This window comes from Zea mays, chromosome 2, assembly GCF_902167145.1.
Source record: "Zea mays cultivar B73 chromosome 2, Zm-B73-REFERENCE-NAM-5.0, whole genome shotgun sequence".
NCBI classification, from domain to species: Eukaryota; Viridiplantae; Streptophyta; class Magnoliopsida; order Poales; family Poaceae; genus Zea; species Zea mays.
Window position 1 is genome coordinate 24,402,256 of NC_050097.1, and position 17,396 is coordinate 24,419,651.

The 17,396-nt window shown below is 44.0% G+C and overlaps 2 protein-coding genes across 3 annotated transcripts; both read right to left on the reverse strand.

Moving 5' to 3' along the window:
- Window positions 1–5,338: 5,338 nt before the first annotated feature.
- Window positions 5,339–10,350, reverse strand: LOC103646151 (protein O-glucosyltransferase 1). The gene is made up of 6 exons (XM_008670873.4): window positions 10,042–10,350; window positions 8,219–8,892; window positions 7,697–7,889; window positions 7,431–7,495; window positions 7,116–7,326; window positions 5,339–6,020 (listed from the first exon to the last, which is right to left on the reverse strand). Exons 1-6 carry the CDS (start codon window positions 10,180–10,182, stop codon window positions 5,679–5,681), a joined length of 1,626 nt encoding a protein of 541 aa, XP_008669095.1. The 5' UTR covers window positions 10,183–10,350; the 3' UTR covers window positions 5,339–5,678.
- Window positions 10,351–13,839: 3,489 nt separating this feature from the next.
- On the reverse strand, window positions 13,840–17,129 carry LOC100194390 (uncharacterized). 2 transcript variants are annotated; one of them, XM_008669089.4, is made up of 4 exons: window positions 16,616–17,129; window positions 14,745–14,793; window positions 14,437–14,639; window positions 13,840–14,340 (listed from the first exon to the last, which is right to left on the reverse strand). In XM_008669089.4, exons 1-4 carry the CDS (start codon window positions 16,766–16,768, stop codon window positions 14,014–14,016), a joined length of 732 nt encoding a protein of 243 aa, XP_008667311.1. In that variant the 5' UTR covers window positions 16,769–17,129; the 3' UTR covers window positions 13,840–14,013.
- Between the last annotated feature and the right edge of the window lie 267 nt (window positions 17,130–17,396).

Sequence of the window (17,396 nt, forward strand, 5' to 3'; positions counted from 1 at the left end):
GAGCCGATTTCGGTGTTCCGTTATACCGACTTTTGTAGGATTTCTTTTTGAATTGATTTGTTTTCGTATCGGTTTCTAAAATTGGAAACTTTCCCAACGTGTTTTCGAGTAGTCTTCTGCCATAAGACCATCCTCTCCATATATGAGAAGATCACGGTCAATTAAGGTATTGAACATCTAATAAAAAATAAAAAAAATCGACGTCGTTCCAAGGCTTCTATTGTTACTTTGCTAGTTCGTGAAAAAACTAGTCATTCTCTGTCTCCAACTGTGGTCCGAGGCGACTTGGACGATCTAGCCCTTACTGATACGTGATCCAATTCGACACCAACGGAGGCCAGATGCCAGATCAGGTGGCAGATCATCTTTACCTGAAGCGAACACTAGAGCTTATCACTTCGTCGGAGTTTGAAATCTTCTGGACCAATTCAGGTGAGCTTGGAGGTCCGGACACGCTCCTTCACGCAGGCACAATGAGAGCGACCGGTTAGGTGACGATTCAAATCTTCCTGGGATCAGGGGGGGTATAGGATACACTTTCGCTCCGTGTCACGGCCGGACCGGGTGTTTCTTTGTGCCGTGGTCGCTTCCTCGCACTTGCTTGCGACCACTTTGACATTTTATTAGGGAAGGCATGACCCAATGAGCTGAGTAGAGTTGTTGCACCCACTATTGCAGAAAGCTACGACAATTCTAGAGTAAATCAGTCACCTTCGTTTCATTTAAAAAAAAGATATGAGATCTAGAGTAATCACTGATCAGCGATGGGATGCACGTCACCATTGTCACGTACTTTGTTTTGACAGGGCGCCATCATGACGTGGCCTAGCGAAATGTTAGCCTGCAAGGAAAAGCAATAAACGGTACAACTAGTTGATCAGAAGAAATGAGTAAATCACAAGCATCTCCTTAAGTTTTGGTTCAGAACACAGGCTCCCTAGTTTTTTCCCTTTTGTGAAACTTTTAAGGGATGTTTAGTTTTTCGAGACTAATTTTAGTCCCTCTATTTTTTTTCTATTTTAGTCTTTAAATTACAAAATTAAAATAAATAAAATAGAGAACTAAAAATTAGTACATATAAACCAAACATCCCTTTCTTTTCCTAAAAGGGTGAGCGAGCATTTTTTTTTGTTGAGAAATGTGACTATTTGAGGCGTTTCCTCACTTTCCAGTGTTTAGATATATTTCGCATCTGAAAATTTATTAGGAGATAATAGATTTGTCACACTAATATGCACGTGCAGGCCAGTGGAGATTTTTTATTTAAAGGTCGCCTGATAGCGCTGCTTCCAAGCAAATCAACACAAGACTAATCATCATTCCTGTGGCTGCCAAATGGAATGCGGTGTGATATAGCCTTCCGACACAAGGTTCCCTGGTACTCTATTGAGAATGAGAATGGCATTCTTCACTTTATCACTCCTTTCTGCATTCGACCAATGGTACTCCTTACTTTATCTCTCTTTCTGCATTCGCCTCTCAAAAGGTAGTTTCACTATATTGAGTAGGGCTGGACATTCGGTTTTTTTCTAAACTTCGGTTCAGTTTTTCAGTTTTAAAAAACTTCGGTTTTTCAAACATTAGAAGCCGATCGGTTTTCTAGAAAATGAAAAACCGAGAAGTTCGGTTTCGGTTTTTTACTTCGGTTTTTCGGTAAAAACCGAATACCAAACTTATAATCAAGACAATACATACAACAAGTTTACATGATAGATTACACATAATTTTAAAAAGTAAAAATTATATAGGTACAAATATTTAGATATACATCATACATCACATACAAATAAGTGAATAATAATTTAATTGTATCACACATTTAGTTCACATAATTGAATAGTCAAATTTGAGAATTGATAAAGTTTGGTATTCGGTTTTTTCGGTTCGGTATACGGTGAAAACCGATTACGATACCGAAAACCGAACTTCTTAGATACAAAAACCGAAACCGAACAGAACTACAAAAAAACCGAAATTTCGATTCGGTTCGATTTTCGGTTTATGGTAAAAATGTGCCCACCCCTAATATTGAGCATCAAATAACTGCAACCGCTTATAATTCTCTAAGTCCTTGTTCGGTTGCGCCTGAATCAATAATGATTGAGTGGGATTAAATCTCCTTCTATTCAAATTTACCTAGAAAAATATTTAATCTCCTCTGGTCTCCTCAATGCAGACGCAACCGAATAAGGACAAAAAGAACATAGGTACAAAAAGAAATGAATTACCTCTATATAAACAAATCAATATTAAAAATAGTATGTTCGTCGGTCCCATCTCTAGCCTTAAGCATTTGCATGCATAGAGCTAATTAGAGATGGCAATGGGTACCCGAAACCCGAAACCCGATGGGTTTTTACCCCATTAGGGTACGGGTTTGGGTCAATTTTCATACCCATGGGTTTGTTAATGGGCATAAATCTATACCCGACGGGTTTATGGGTACGGGTTTGTTCCTATAGTACCCAAACCCGTGAACCCTTGGGTTTTTTAAACCCGACCAAACCTAGTGCATATTATCATTTTATTTTATAAACGAACAATAAACTTGTTATTCCTTATTTACTTCGTAATTTTTATCAATCGGTCAATGTATCAGTAGTCGGTGAGAGTGTTGCTTGCTTGCTATTATAGTTTTTACTAGCGTTATATATGTGGTGGATAGATAACTTAGTGCAAGGTTACTTAATTATACAACTTATTATTTATATTTCATTCTCTTTACTAATAATTTTTATACCAAATCATGAACTCGTTGTTCATTACATAGATTTTGGATCATGATATCATTAATCATTACGATACTTATTGATTATGAGAAGAACAAGTATATTAGAGATCAAACCCGCGGGTAACCCATGGGTACCCGCTAACCCGATGGGTACGGGTTTGGGCAAAATCTCAAACCCGTCATGGGTACGGGTTTTTTAATGGGCATAGAAATTTTTCACGGGTACGGGTTTGGGACGGCAAAACCCAGCGGGTTTGTACCCGTTGCCATCTCTAGAGCTAATGGTTACCCCTAATAATTAGTTTTTTCGATCTAAATGGATCGAGTTAATTGTTAGTTAACTACTAGCTAACAATTTTCTCGCTAGTTGTACCAAACTAGCTATAACAGCTAATATTTAGATAGATAATATTAATCCAAACAAGGTCATAGGCCTAGTTTGACAACTTTATTTTATATTAATTTTACTTAGGTGTTGGAATTGAATTCCATTTTAATAATTATAATTTAGACAAAACTAATTAAAATTAATATATTTATATATGTAATATATTTGTACATTATCCTAAATTATATGAGAGAGATAGTTATATATTATATTTATGTTATAGCGAAGCAAGGAGAAGAGTGTGCTATAAGTTATACGTCAGAAAAATAGCATGTAAATCTATAGAATCAATTTCTATCTCTCGCCCCATGAATTTGAGATAGGCTTATATGATAACTTTGAATAGTGAAATGTCACATTCTAAAAAAATAGTATATACCATTAGTAAGATTTCAATTCCTCAAAATAAAAAGAAACAAACGAGAACTAGAAAAATAAAAATTCCTTGAAAAAATGGAGTTACCAAACTAGCCCACTAGCTCTTATGGTGTTTGTTTCCCTGCTAGATTATATAAGCTAGAATATGGTAGAAGAGTCGAAGAGTAAAATATCACTTTATGATTACAAATAAGCTATCCAATGTTAACTTATTTTAGTTTATTTAAGAACATAAAGCGATATTTTACCCTCTACCTATTTATTATAATCTAGCTTATATAATCTAAAAGAGAAATAAAATGCCTTAGTTTTCATTACAAAATGGTTTTAAGTTTTCTTCACATTTCACCATCTTTGTTTATTTTCTTGAGGCGCGTTTCATGAGGAAAAAAATTACTCGCTCCGTTCCAAATTAGATGCCACTTCAGTTTTAACATAAGTCAAATTTCTCTAATTTAAACTACGTATTAGCTACATTTATAGGAAATAAAATATAACGTCAAATTAGATTCATTAAATCCATACTGAATTATTCCCTGACGTGCATTTATTTGAGCTTGTAGATGTTAATGTATTTTTTCTCTAAAAACTTAACAAAATTAAACTTCGGACAAAGAAAGTGACATATAACTTGGAACCGATAGAATAACTGACGTCATGATCTTTACAATGTCAGTGTAGCTAGATTCGTACATGCAATGTAATCGATAAAGCAGCAAACAGAACGGTTCTGGAGATGTAATGGATAAAGGTGAAAAATACTTGACATAAAACTTGGGGGTCTAATAAAGAAGGCTCAAAGAAATTACGCTTCTTGCTTCTCCCAGAGTCTCTTTTTACTCCGTTGACTACGAGCTTGGTTGACTGTTGAGAAAATAGTATGTAAAGCATTCGAAATAACTCTACTAGATACTCTTATGCTGTATTGCTGCATATCCCTTTTCCCACAATGGACCGTAGGTGTGGCACAATGTCTACCAATGTAAGGTGAGATTTTCAGCTCTAACTCAGAGTTTGGTTTGAGAAATCACTTCATCCAACATATCACTTCATCCAACATGATGTGGTGCATCATAAGTCTATTCTTTAAATTTGATGGGATAACCTCATTCCTCGTATTAATATTAACTAACTAACTAACTATAAGGAATTAGGTGATAATGGATAAACTCATTATATTCTACAAACCAAACAAAAAAATAGAAGTGAGAACATGATAAACTAACTTATTCCTCAAACCAAACACCCTACAAGTCTCCAACAACCAAAGTCATGAGCAAGGCAAGTTCATATACTCCACATATGGAAGTCAAACAAATCTAACAGTAACAACTAACAAGCTTTACCTGACATCAGCGCAAAGAAAACAATGCATTGCTGCAGACTGTAGCGGAGAACTGAAACTTAGATATTTCCCTGTTCAGCGCAGACAATAGTTGAATTGGATTGACACTTAAGAAACTGACACAGGCTTCGGAAACCCCCAGTGATGAAAATCATAAATGGACCATCAATATTTACCAGGCACCACCTTCCTTTCCATCGGTCTATCAGAGTACCATCGATTCAAGAGTTTTCTGCAGGGTAAAACTACTGGTGAATCTGTTCTTTGTGTTAAGCTGTGGAAGCAGCAGAGTTGCTTACCATGCCAGTGACCAGTGAAAGAGAGCATTTCAAGTAAAATTACTTAACTGGAGGCCATGATTTAACCTCATAGAGGATACCCTTGACCTGCTCCATCAAACTCTCCACAGTTCAAACGGTACAATAACACCCAGGAGCTCACATTGCAATACTTCTTTTTGAGCTACAGCACAGATATCTACGATATCCAATCTCAATGAGGAAGTGAATATCGGATCAGAATTATATATTCTGTATAATTTCTGTGTCACATTTACAGTTGCTTTACAAAGTAAAGCCAATCAAAACAAAATTAAATACAGAAAAATGTTTAAAGCTAAGTAGCTATGGTTTGCTTTATACAAAAATACCTAAGAAATGGGTATCTGCTCGATTTATCTAGATTCTTCTAAGTTGATCCAGTCAATAAATAATTGGTATTTGGTCGCACCTCAATGACACTGAGTTAGATCATACTCCCCAATTCCAAATTATAAGACACCAATTATGTGTGCCTACGATTGGAAGAAAAAAAAAGCAGGGGGTCAAAATTGTTATTTAAGCCCCCAAATCTTTTTGCTCCCACATATGGATCTGCTTTATTGAATTTTCTTTCTTCTGCTTTAGCAACTTGAGCTCATGAGGGTTGAAGGGAGGAGGCAGATCACATGCATCACGGGGAAACTTCACCATGGATTCCATAAGAAACTTCTTCTCGAGGCCTTCAGCTTGGCAGGCCAAAGACTCTGAACATACCTCAACAGCATCAGGTGGCTTAGTGGGTTTGAATTTTAGGAGCTTGGCATATTCAGTTAGAAGATGAAGCATGTAGTCATAAACATGGTCCATACTGAGCTCGTCTTGAATGAAATTACTTGCTTGCTTTCCTATGCGCTGTGCCTAAGAAAGCTTTGGAGTATGAGAAAAGTAATTCATTTTTAGAAAAACATATATTTCTCACCAAGGTAGAGGAACAATACTCCCTCCGTCCCAATATATAAGACGCAACCACCTCTGGTTTAAAGACTAAGAAATATATTTAATTCTCTCTATCAACACTAGTACTACTACATCAATATACGTATCTCTAGATAGAACACGCCTTATATTATGGGACTAGAATAAAAAGTGGTTACACCTTATATACTGGGACGAGGGGAGTATTAAGAGACTGCAACATAAAGGCATGCTAAAACCCTAAACAGTGCAAGTAAAAAAATGACTGCCACCTGTCCAATTTAGTAGTTGTTTATAGCATTAACACTCACCTTGAGTTTTTATTTTTCTAAGATATATTGAATTCATAAAACTATATTACCAGTGAAGTACTTTTGATGATGGTAATATAAAGTTTTGCTTGGCAAATCTAAACCATTTTTATTAGCATAATGGTCTTGACTCCTGAGTTTTGAATCCTATAGCATAACTAAAGCATTTTTATTAGCATGCATCCAAGGACATTTAATAAAAGTTCTCTTAACTCTATAGAAAACTCGAAATGTCTGTTAGGAAGAAAGACCAGTGAAACAAGTTCACTGAATAGTAGACGCTTATCCAGCCTACATTGATCAGTTTTGGATGAAAAACTTGCATCTTTCTCTTCTTAATCCCATGCTCAAATATTAGCATATATCTGATTGGTCCATTTTATGTTCTGCCATGTTTTGCATCATGGTGGGTTTTTTTACATTTCGACAAAACGTCCCAGGTGCAGGTTGATTTGTCAATGCACGCTATTAGGGGCAGAAGTTGTTTGCACCGAACTCTTTCAGTAACATCAACGGATGATGATTTAATTATGTTGCCTTAATGAGAAATAGATATCCTAAGAAAGATTAGGCACCTTGGGTTCACACCATAGACCATACGCTGCATCTCAACTGGATTTCAGTTAGTAACAAGCATAGCTTATTTCTATTATTTCCAAATCTAATGTTTAGCACTGGAATAAAGCCTACAAATGTAGATGACAAAATATATATAGATGCAAGTTACCAATTGCTTGTGAGAGTTGCCCCAATCAACAGCATATTTTATGGAGGCACATTTATTGTCATACCGAACAGGCCAATAATGCTGAATCGGCATAAGTGACCTTGAAAAGAAATCATAGTATCTTGGTGTAACCAACAGAGTCATTGAATCACATGCTAGTATATATTTCTCACTGATAGACCACGCTGATCCTTCAATATAGATCTTGTACCTGTAAACGGTTAAGCAAAAGCGCTAAGAACATAAAGTGTTATTGATAGAACTATGTAACTCTTTACTTGTTATAACTCAACAAGAACAAGGGGGAAAACAAACCTGTGAGCACACTGACTACTCAAATCTGAGTCCTTATATCCTGCCTTGCTCTCCTTGAACCAGTCCTAAGTCCCAGAAAACCAAAAAAACAAAGTAAGACAATAAATATCTTCAACATCTATCCACAAATGCAACATTTGCAGAAGTAAACATGTAATGGTATTTACTAAATTCGAAGAGAACCATTTTAACCCATTAGGGGAACAGAGGGACTCTAAGGATCCCTATTGCGGGGATGGAATAAATAACGAACAAAAATAAGTTACCTGAGCGTAAATCCTTGCGTTCCAATCATGCGTACTAGAGACGTTACACTTAACCAGTTCCTTACGTGTCCCAGAAACTGATGGATTCCCTTTCCAGTAAGCATAAGGTTCTCTATCCATCCATCTCACTCTGTTATTACCGGCCTTCAAGTCCTCCTTCAAGGCATCCCATGGTTTTATGTTGATCTCGGGCCTGCCAATGAAGGATAGTCATCAGTATCATTACAACCATTGTACTTCATATGCATAAAAGTTTTGAGGTATGGAAACTAGAGTTTCAAATTTGTTCTACCAGCAATATGAAAGCATTAGTGTCAATCGAACTAGCGTGTGGTAGCTGAGTGAACAGTTTCTAACACAGTAAGGAATAGAAATGGTGCGTCCAGTAGCTCTGCAACTGCTGATGTGTCATGTGTGCATATCATTGACATACAATCTTGGTGCTCAGTTCCCAATTTGAACTTGTCCCTTATTAATAGACTGAAAAAATAGCAATTCAAACAAGGAAGAGAGTAAAATTACCATCCCCAGAATGACCAATCCGGGAAGACGATATCCAGCGTTTTATCATCCCCGCAGTAGCGGAACAGCGGCGGCAACATCTCGGCGTTCTTCCCGCGGTAGAGGTGGGAGCGGACGACGGGCCAGTCGACGGTGTCGAACATGAGGTCGAGATCGGGGACGCGGCCGGGGTGGCGACGGAGCAGCTGGAGGACGCCCCAGATGGTGAAGAGGTCGCGGGTCTGGAACGCCGGGCGGAACCGCTGGACGTAGGCGTTGCCGCCGAGCACGACGAGGCGGAAGGTGGCGGTGAGGCGGGCGCGGTCGAGCATGGCGCGCGTGATCCCGCCCGCGGCGCGCCATGGGCGGAGGTCCTCGTGGATGAAGCGGAAGTAGGACGGGCACGAGGTGTTGGAGGACGGCGATGAAGCGGCGTAGGGCGGGGGCGGGCTGGGGGAGGCGGGGCAGATGGAGGGAGAGGAGAGCGCGCGCGCGAGGGTTTGTGAGGTTTTGGGCGCTTTGGCGGGACTGGAGAGGTTGAGGCTGGGGCAGGAGATGGAGTAGGAGGGAGACGGTGGTCGGGAAGGGGGAGGAGTGGAGTGCGGGCGCGGCGGTTGTAGCTGTTGCGTTTCGGAGGGGTGGAGTACGGCGGCGGCGGGAATGGCCGCGGTGGTGGGAAGGCGCCTCAGGCGTCCCTGCAACGGCAAAGACCAAAGAGTAAGGCGACGAATAATTTAAACAAGTCATTAGAATAGTTATACACAATTTGGGCCCAATGCCGATGTGATTCCCAATTATAGGCCCAAGGTTGGCTCCTGCACTGTTTCAGGTTTCCAACGCATAGTTTTAAACCAGACCCTTCCTACTCCTTGCATAGCTTTTTTTTCTGGCAATATGAATGTCTGTAATAAATATCTTTAATTTGTTCACCATCTTGATTAGATTTTTCTTTCAGAATTAGTAAGCTTAATTCGCTGATAGACTTAGTAAAGAGTGAGCAGATGAGCGTGCAATAGTAATCCGGCTATTAGGGGGCCCATCCTAATCGGCTTCGGCTTGTGCCGTGCCGCAGCTGGCAGCACCAGGTCCACGCTTCCACCCGCAGCCGAATGCAATGCAAGATTCCCGTGGATTCGTGCAAGGTAGTATCCGCTATTCAGCTTGGCCACGACACATGCATGTCACCAAGCAGACGAGCACGAAGCAGTAGCAGTAGCTGCTGTGTAGTGTAGCACCGCCGCCTCATCTTCTCGTTCAGTCGCTCTCGTTGTCTTAGTGGCCACTACACGACGCTCCATCGTAAAAGAAAGTCAGCTAAAGGAACGAACTTTGGATGGCTAGTTCAATTCCTTCTGGGCTACCAGCTCCAGCACTAATCATGCAGCGATTATGGAGGGCGGAAGTCCTTTTTCCAGCTAAAGCTACGAAAAAATAACTCTAGTCTCTAGGGCGCGGCCTTTGCCGCGAGAAGAAAGAGCTCAGCAGCCAGGCGCGCGCGTGGCTACAAAGGAAAATCCGCCAGCTCCACGCCCGAAACTAGAACGTGCCCGAAACCACTCGCGCGCGGCCTTGTTCTGGTCTCAAAATATAGCAAGTTTACTCACGCACTCTTGTTCTCGGAAAGGATGTCGCTCCATCACTGGTCACTTTTTTAAGTGTCTGGTAACAGAAAAACTTCGCGTCTATCATTTTCTAACCTGTCCAACAGAAGAAAAAAAACAGGGAAAAAAAAGAAGAGGAGGAGGGATATTCTGGCGACCACATGCGGAAGCAGCAGCGCACCGCAACAAAAAGGACGCGCCGATCGTGACACGACAAGGCGGAATCGGAGAGCGCGGACTCACAGCGGTTGTGGCGGTGATCCAGCGACCCGAGACGACCACCCCGACGGCGACGACGGCGACGAAGAGGAAGGCGGCGGTGGTCCTCGACAGCGCCGCCTTGAGCACGGTTCGCGTACGGCAGTCCGCCGCTGCCGTCGCCATGGCAGCCGGCCGCCGGGGCCCCGACGGTCACTGCTTCCTGCCGGCTCGGTTGCGCGAAAGCAGAGGAGAGCCGCGCAGCCTATGCTTTCTCTCGTGCTGGGCTGGAAGAGACGAAGAGTGGAGGCCGGAGCGCCCTCGTGAGCTCTCTCTCGCTCAGTTATAACGTCTCCAGCGGCTTTATTATTTGAGGCCTGCGTGGGCGGGCAAATGCGGTGCAGACGTGCGGCAGTGCGCGAGGCGGTCAAGACTCAAGAGTCTGGTTCCAATCTGTCTCGACCTTATCCATCGTGAGCAATCGACTCTAAAATCAACCGCATTATTCATCATCACATCTGTATTTAATTGGATGATGATAAATCTACATATATATAAAATACATACATCAATTATTATATGAATTTATTAAAAAGACTAAATCGAATTTTAATTTGTAACAGAGGGAGTACATGATCTTTGGTGAAAAAATAAAGTAGCAGCAACGGCAACAACAACAACAACATAGTGTTTGGGTCTATTTACCTCCTCACTCTCTAATTCACTCGCCTTCTTCATTTAGCGTCTTTTCACTCTCTATTTCAATATGAATATAAGGTGGAGCCTAAACTTTTATATGTTTATTAACTCTATAACGTTGCAAGACCTCTATCGATTTGGGACATGTCTTCTTTGACGATCTTTCTCCTGTCCATCATCAACAAGAGAATGTTCATGCTCGTCCCTATTTTCGAGTCCACAACCTCTATTTTTCATATCACATCCTTCTGTGTATTCATACCAACCATTCGTCGATGATCCTCCTCCTCCGAAATCTTCTACCACTGACGCACATTCCCCTACCACTGAAGCTCCTACCACCGACGCTCCTCCTTCTCATCCTTTCGGTTATCCGTACCATCCTCCATACCCATACAATATCTATATGATGTTCCTCCTTACAGGTCATATAGTTCTCCTCTCTATATGGTGCTTGTCCTCTTGCAGCAACGATAGTGCCCCCAACAAGCCGCCACAGTGATGCAGCCTCAAACTAGTATGTGTATGTGTACTCCACTGCTACTCAATTCCAACGACGAAGGACTACGCTAAGACAGAGGATGAAAGACTAGTAAGTACACACGTTTTTATGAATTCGAGATAATTTTTAAATCGATAATAGTTCTTTGAGTTCATAAATTTATAGGTTCACACGTGTCTTGCTGTATTCAGTGGACCCTGTTGAGGGCAACAACAATAAAGAAACCTCCTCGCCTTTTGGGGCCAAATAGCCATTACGTATAACTCCACCATGAAACCTTGTCGCCACTGTACCCCCAAGTAGCCGAAAGATCGGTGTTCAGCAAGCAACCGCAAAGGTCACCCCTATTCAACGGTATCTACAACCACTTATTCGATACTCGACCGATGGAGAAGGTGATGTTATGCTCCTCGAAGTGGCAAATCAGAGCTTCAGAAATAAACCCGATAAAACAGACTTTAAGATGGAGCACATGTGATGCGCTCTTCGACGTCAACCTAGATGGTGCGTGTGGCACATTGACGATGACTCAAGTAATAATGAGAGCAGAAGGTCTTGTATCATCTTGAACAACAATTATAATATGCGTCATCGAACAATGTTAGATGAACACGCCTATTAGCAGTGGTAGGGCAAGAGCGCAATGTGAAAGAAGGCAAACAGTGAGTGCCCGTGAGTCTTCTCGCATGGAGAAGAACATGTTGAACCATCTCTACAAGGCCGACTTTAAATTGTTTGATTAATTCACCAACAATGTAAAAGAAAGAGATCATCGATTAATACCAGCGAGTCTCCTGACATGGAGAAAAACATGTTGGACAAGCTCTATAAAAGCATGCCAAAGGATGACTCAATCAAAATTGTTTGATTAATTCAACAAGTTGTTAGATCAGTCCATCGGCCACCTCTAATATGGATGACGACATGGAAATGATCCATAGGTTGACCGTAAAAATTGATCCGACAATTAATATTAGTTGATAAAGAAAATACGGAAGAGGTGAAAGAGGAAGACGACTATGAGTAGTATTGTAGTTTTTATTTTTTTTAAAGTTTCTACAATTTATTTTTTCTCTAAATTCTGTACTTTTCCTTAATTATGTAATCGGTTGCCTTTTCCAAAACAAAGTTATGTATTATTTTAAATAAAAGTATGTAAAAGAAAAATTGATGTGATATTAAGATGTTAATGATAAAGGTTGTACACTAAAGCGCGATATGATAGATGAAACCTAATAACAGCGTGGTCGATAGTATGGTCGACGTAAAAGCTGAATCCACTAGAACCAGCCTAACATGACCTGCAGATTTTCTCGCGGGAGCAGTCCCAAGGGTCAGGGATCATTAGCGTTCTCGGTCTTATGTAGTCACGCACTCACGCCCCACCATCCTGTAAAAGCACTGGATTACCTTACCCCAGGCGAGGGTGTCGAAGCTCTCAGCGTACTGCATGGCAGCGTCCGACAGGAACGGCACCCGCATGGGCCTGCCGTCGGAGCGGTAGAAGTAATCGCGGACTATAGATGGCCAAATGGACCGTGTTTGACGGGCCGGCCCGAAGCACGGCCCGTTTAATAGTGCCGGGTCGAGCCCGACACGACAGCCGTACCGTGCTTGGGCCGCTGTCTCGGCCCGCAGTGTTGGCCCGGTCCGGCACGATTATATTTTTTTTATTTTATAAAACATAGTATATATATATATTTAGATTTTATATTTGCTATTTACAACAAATGCGCTAGAGTTCTACTGGTTAGCCTCAGCTTGGAAGAGGGAGGTCCCGGGTTCAAAACCCCACTACGCACAGTTTTTTTACAGTTTTTCTGATTAAATGGACAACATGGGCAAATTAAACGGGCCGGCCCGGCACAGCTACCAGGCCGGCGTGCCTGGGCCACATCTGCGGCACGCGGGCCGACCGGGCACGGCCCGTTTAACTGTCGTGCCTAACGGGCCTGTGCCGGGCCGTGCCGGGCCGCCCGTTTGGGCACCTATATCGCGGACGGTGTCCGACGGGGTCGACTGTGCCCACGTCGCCTTGAAGTGCATGCCGTTGGCGAGGACGATCTTGGTCTCGCGGTCCACCGCACCACCGGACAGAAGGCTAGCTGCGTATGCGCCCGCCGTGGCATGCTCGGCGAAAGCGTTCGTCTCAGCGGTCGCCGCCGCGGGCTGATTCTTGAAATCGACATATGTTGTGACGGCCTGGTGAGCGGAGACGGGCGGGGGACACGAACTCTGGCGTGAGGAAAAGCGTGCGGTCCACGAAGATGCCGGCGGCGAAGGAGAGCTGCCGCCGCCATGTGCGGACCAGGAGACTCTGAATGGCCCCGTCGAGGTGGTGTGGTGCGTGTTTTCGGAGCCTAGGAACGCGAGCAGCTGGCGCAGCGTCGGGCCGTGCGTGCCAAGCAGCACCGAGAGACATTATAGGCGAGAAGATGGAATTGGACTGCTTGATTATCGCCTCCATGGCGGGGTACCAAGCGACTTGCAAGCAACAGTCCATGGCGAGCTGTTATTAGATTAACGTGAAGTGATTTCGATCATCAGTTAGCAGAGAACCTTGTTAGATCACGGTGACGTGATTAGTTAGTTAAAGTCTATGCGCCGTTGTGCCTATATGCGGAGCAAATTACTCCTGGAGGTGTTTGTGGAAAGCTGCGGCCCATCGGGCTGTATTCATTCATAGACCGAAACCCGTCGCGTCCGCTTCGAAGTAAACCCGGACGCGAGGCACGCACACGCCTGATGTGTCATGGTTCAATTCAAAAACAAAACACAGCTGCCCTCTTCTGACTGCCCAGCGAACTCCTCCCCCTCTAGCTGACCGGAATCGGGGCGTAGCCCCGCGGTTCCTCGGCGTGCGCCGGAGTGACTGCGGCGACGACGACGAAGGCGCCGAGCAGCACGACGACGAGCGCCGTGAAGTTGACCAGGAACGCCTCGGCGCCGTACTTGTCGAGCCCCCCGCTCTCCAGGAAGGTCAGCTTCTCCAGGAACCCGAGCTCCGCGGTCGCCAGCGCCAGAACGTAGACGAAGAGGCCGAAGAGCGCGTGCCAGGGCAGCGCGCCGCGCCTCACGCCGGGCGCCGCGCCGGGGAGGAAGAAGGTCACGAACCCGAACACCCACTGCGAACACAGCATCGACTGCAGACGGTTAGCTAATCCACCTGCAAGAACAGAAGCGAACAGAACAGAACAGAACAGAACAGGGGCACGCTGCGAAACGAAGGCGCCGAGCACCTGAATGGCGTACAGAGCGATGGTCCCGATCCCGAGCCAGGAGTGCAGGCTGTAGAGGTTGGCGATGCCGCTGTCGTTGTGGTACTTGAACGCGCAGTAGATGCCGAAGGCGCCGAGCACGGTCGCGACGGCGTGGAGGATCAGGTGCGTCAGCTTGGCCGTGTCGTGGTTCAGGTTCGGAAACACCTTGTAGATCATAATGGCTGCCATACAGTGGATCGGGATTCGGGAGAAACCAACGTTTAGCGCTGGTACGGCAGACATGGAAGATGGAAATAAAATGAGTTTGATTTTTGTGTTGCTGTTACCTTCACTGCCGAGGATAATGTAGCCGATCAGCATAAGAACAGGATGAACCTGCAATAGGCACACCGGAAAACCAGAAATGTTGCAGCAGTTGACAAGTCAAGGCATGGATAAGCTACATTGGTCATTCAATCGATGCAGCTGTTGGGAAAAGGTTTGAGTTTTTAAACTTGGTGTAAAACACTATGCAGAGATACGCAACATTTGCAACAAGTGAATCCATGTAGCAGTAAAAAGAAACAAAATCTTGATCTTAGTGTAAGACACGGCACATTAATAATAATTCAGGACACAGGCAGACATACAAGGAGACAGAGAAGATCTTATCCGTGTCAACATATGTTTTTTCTGTAGTAAGGCGGTCTCTAGCAGATCATATGTATGATCGTGTAAAATATTATTTTACATTGTAGACTGCATTGTTGATAGAGTAAAGTTTAAAAAAGATAAGATAAAAGATGAGATGAGTAAGCTACTGAGGATAGCCTAAGTTATCTAGAGAATTGCTCCTATTCCATGAACATTCTCTTGAAGCTTTAAAGACATGTACGGTCAGAAGTGGATTGAAGAGAATTATAGGTCATGTTTGGATGCCTGTATTTGTATGGGCCTGTCTCAACGGATGCAGCTTGGTCATGTTTGGTTGGCTGATTGGGGAGTTGGGCCAGGCCACAACGATGCAAGATTCTTCTGGGAGCCATGCTCGTCACGTACGCTAGAATCGGTGGTTCCTCAAGAGCCAGGCTCGCCGCGTGCTCGTGGGTGTGTGTTGGCTAGCCAAAGTGGACGTACGAGGACTGACGGGGCTTGGTGCAACCAGCAAACCAAACAAAGTCTCAGCTGGACCTGATAGTTGCATGCATAGAGCCAGGCCACATAGGGCTTGGCTGCGGTATGCGAGTCTGGCTGGCTTGGTACATGCATCCAAACACACTCATAGAACATTGATTTTTTTGGTATTCAAATTTAAATAAAAAAATCAATCTCTTTCAATCTTCTTCGATCCTCAACGCCAAAAAGGATGAGCTAACATCCTGCATTATTTCCACCGTAGCATTCATAAACTGTGCAGGCCAAAGCAGGATTGAACAAACTGGCCAATCGTTTTGTCTCTACTACTTCTATAGAAGTGTTCGCTTAGCTTTGTTGAAAGTTTAAAACATCCTGCATTATTTCCCCATGTTTTCTTATGCTCTCGAAGTCTCTGCGCCATTTCCGTGGGCGGGTCAACGCCAAGAATACTCAATCACAATTGTGATTTCTCTTTTTGTTGTAGACTTGTGTAGGATGTAGCCATCTACGATGTTCATGAATTGTTGGACCCAAAGAGTACTACTTTGGATTCGACAAGGATTTACATCTGGTCAGAGCTAAAGGTCGTTTCGATTCGACAATACCTGAATGGCTTCAGCATTGGCAGTACATCTCGTCAATTTTTCTTTTTCCCTTTTTGTAATCTTATAATCTGTAATCTACTTTCTTGTAACTCTGTTGTTTTAAAATTTTAATAAAATTTCAGTAGGGGCTTGCCCCTCCTGTCCTATCAAAAAAAAGAGTACTACTCTCTTCGATCTACCTCCAGATCAAATCTGCCATACAATTCCCAGGAAATCAAACGCTCAAAGTAGCTCACAAATCTGACGATTTCCAGGTAAAATCCCAGCTTCCGGGAACAGTGTGACGAACATACGCTACGGTCGGTCGGTCCGTATATTGCTAAAGCTGCACCGCACCGCTGACGTGGCTCGCAATCGCAACAAGCAAGGAACAACTACAGAGCTGAGGGAACAAAGCTAAGCTATGCCAAATCCCGAAGGCGGCGGCTGTTGCAGCTTGCAAAGCTAAGAAGGGGGGGACGGAGTCTGGCGCTTACGTTGAAGATGAGGTTCTTGTTCTGTGCCTCGAGCGCGAGGCCGCCGCGGAAGTGGACGCACCACACCAGCACCAGCGCCGCCGCCACCGCGGCCAGCGCGTGCGCCGCGTACGTGAACGGCGTCGCCTTCACGCCCAGCCCGGCCGCGGCCATCTCGCTCCGATCCGATCCGATCCGCTTGTGCACTTGGTGTACGGTATAGCAGCTCGGGGCTCAGCTCACTAGCTCAGGCTGCTGGAGCGGTGGAGACTGGAGACCAGAGAGTGAACTGAGAAGCTTGCGGAGTGCCGTACGGCCTCCTCGTCGTTTATGAGAGAGCGAGAAAGAGGTGTTTCGCTGTGGTTGGTTGGTGGTGGCTGGCTGATGAAACGAGAAGCTGCTGACTGCTGCTAAAGGCCGGGAAGGCGTCCTTGTTCGTGGCTAGGGGCCCTGGGCGGGATCCGGAGAACTGGAGATGAGGGTTACCCCGACACGTTCTCATCAAACACCCCTCCTGTAAGAAAGGAATCCTAATCCTACGGCACATCGGTCAGCAAAGCCGTTGGGTGCTTTGTTTATTCTGCCGCCCACATTTTTAATCTCTGATCGCGTGTGCAAGTTGATTTGGCTCAACCTTCCACGTTGCCCGGAACCTGCGAGGTGCAGTCAGTCAAAATCTGTCTGCACTCCGATTAGCGCCGTAGCATGTGGTATCTTCTAGACTTCCACATGCTATCCGAGGCTCCCATGTCAGGGAGGAGTGGGGACGGCGGGGCGCCATTGTTTGTGGCAGCGAACTTGG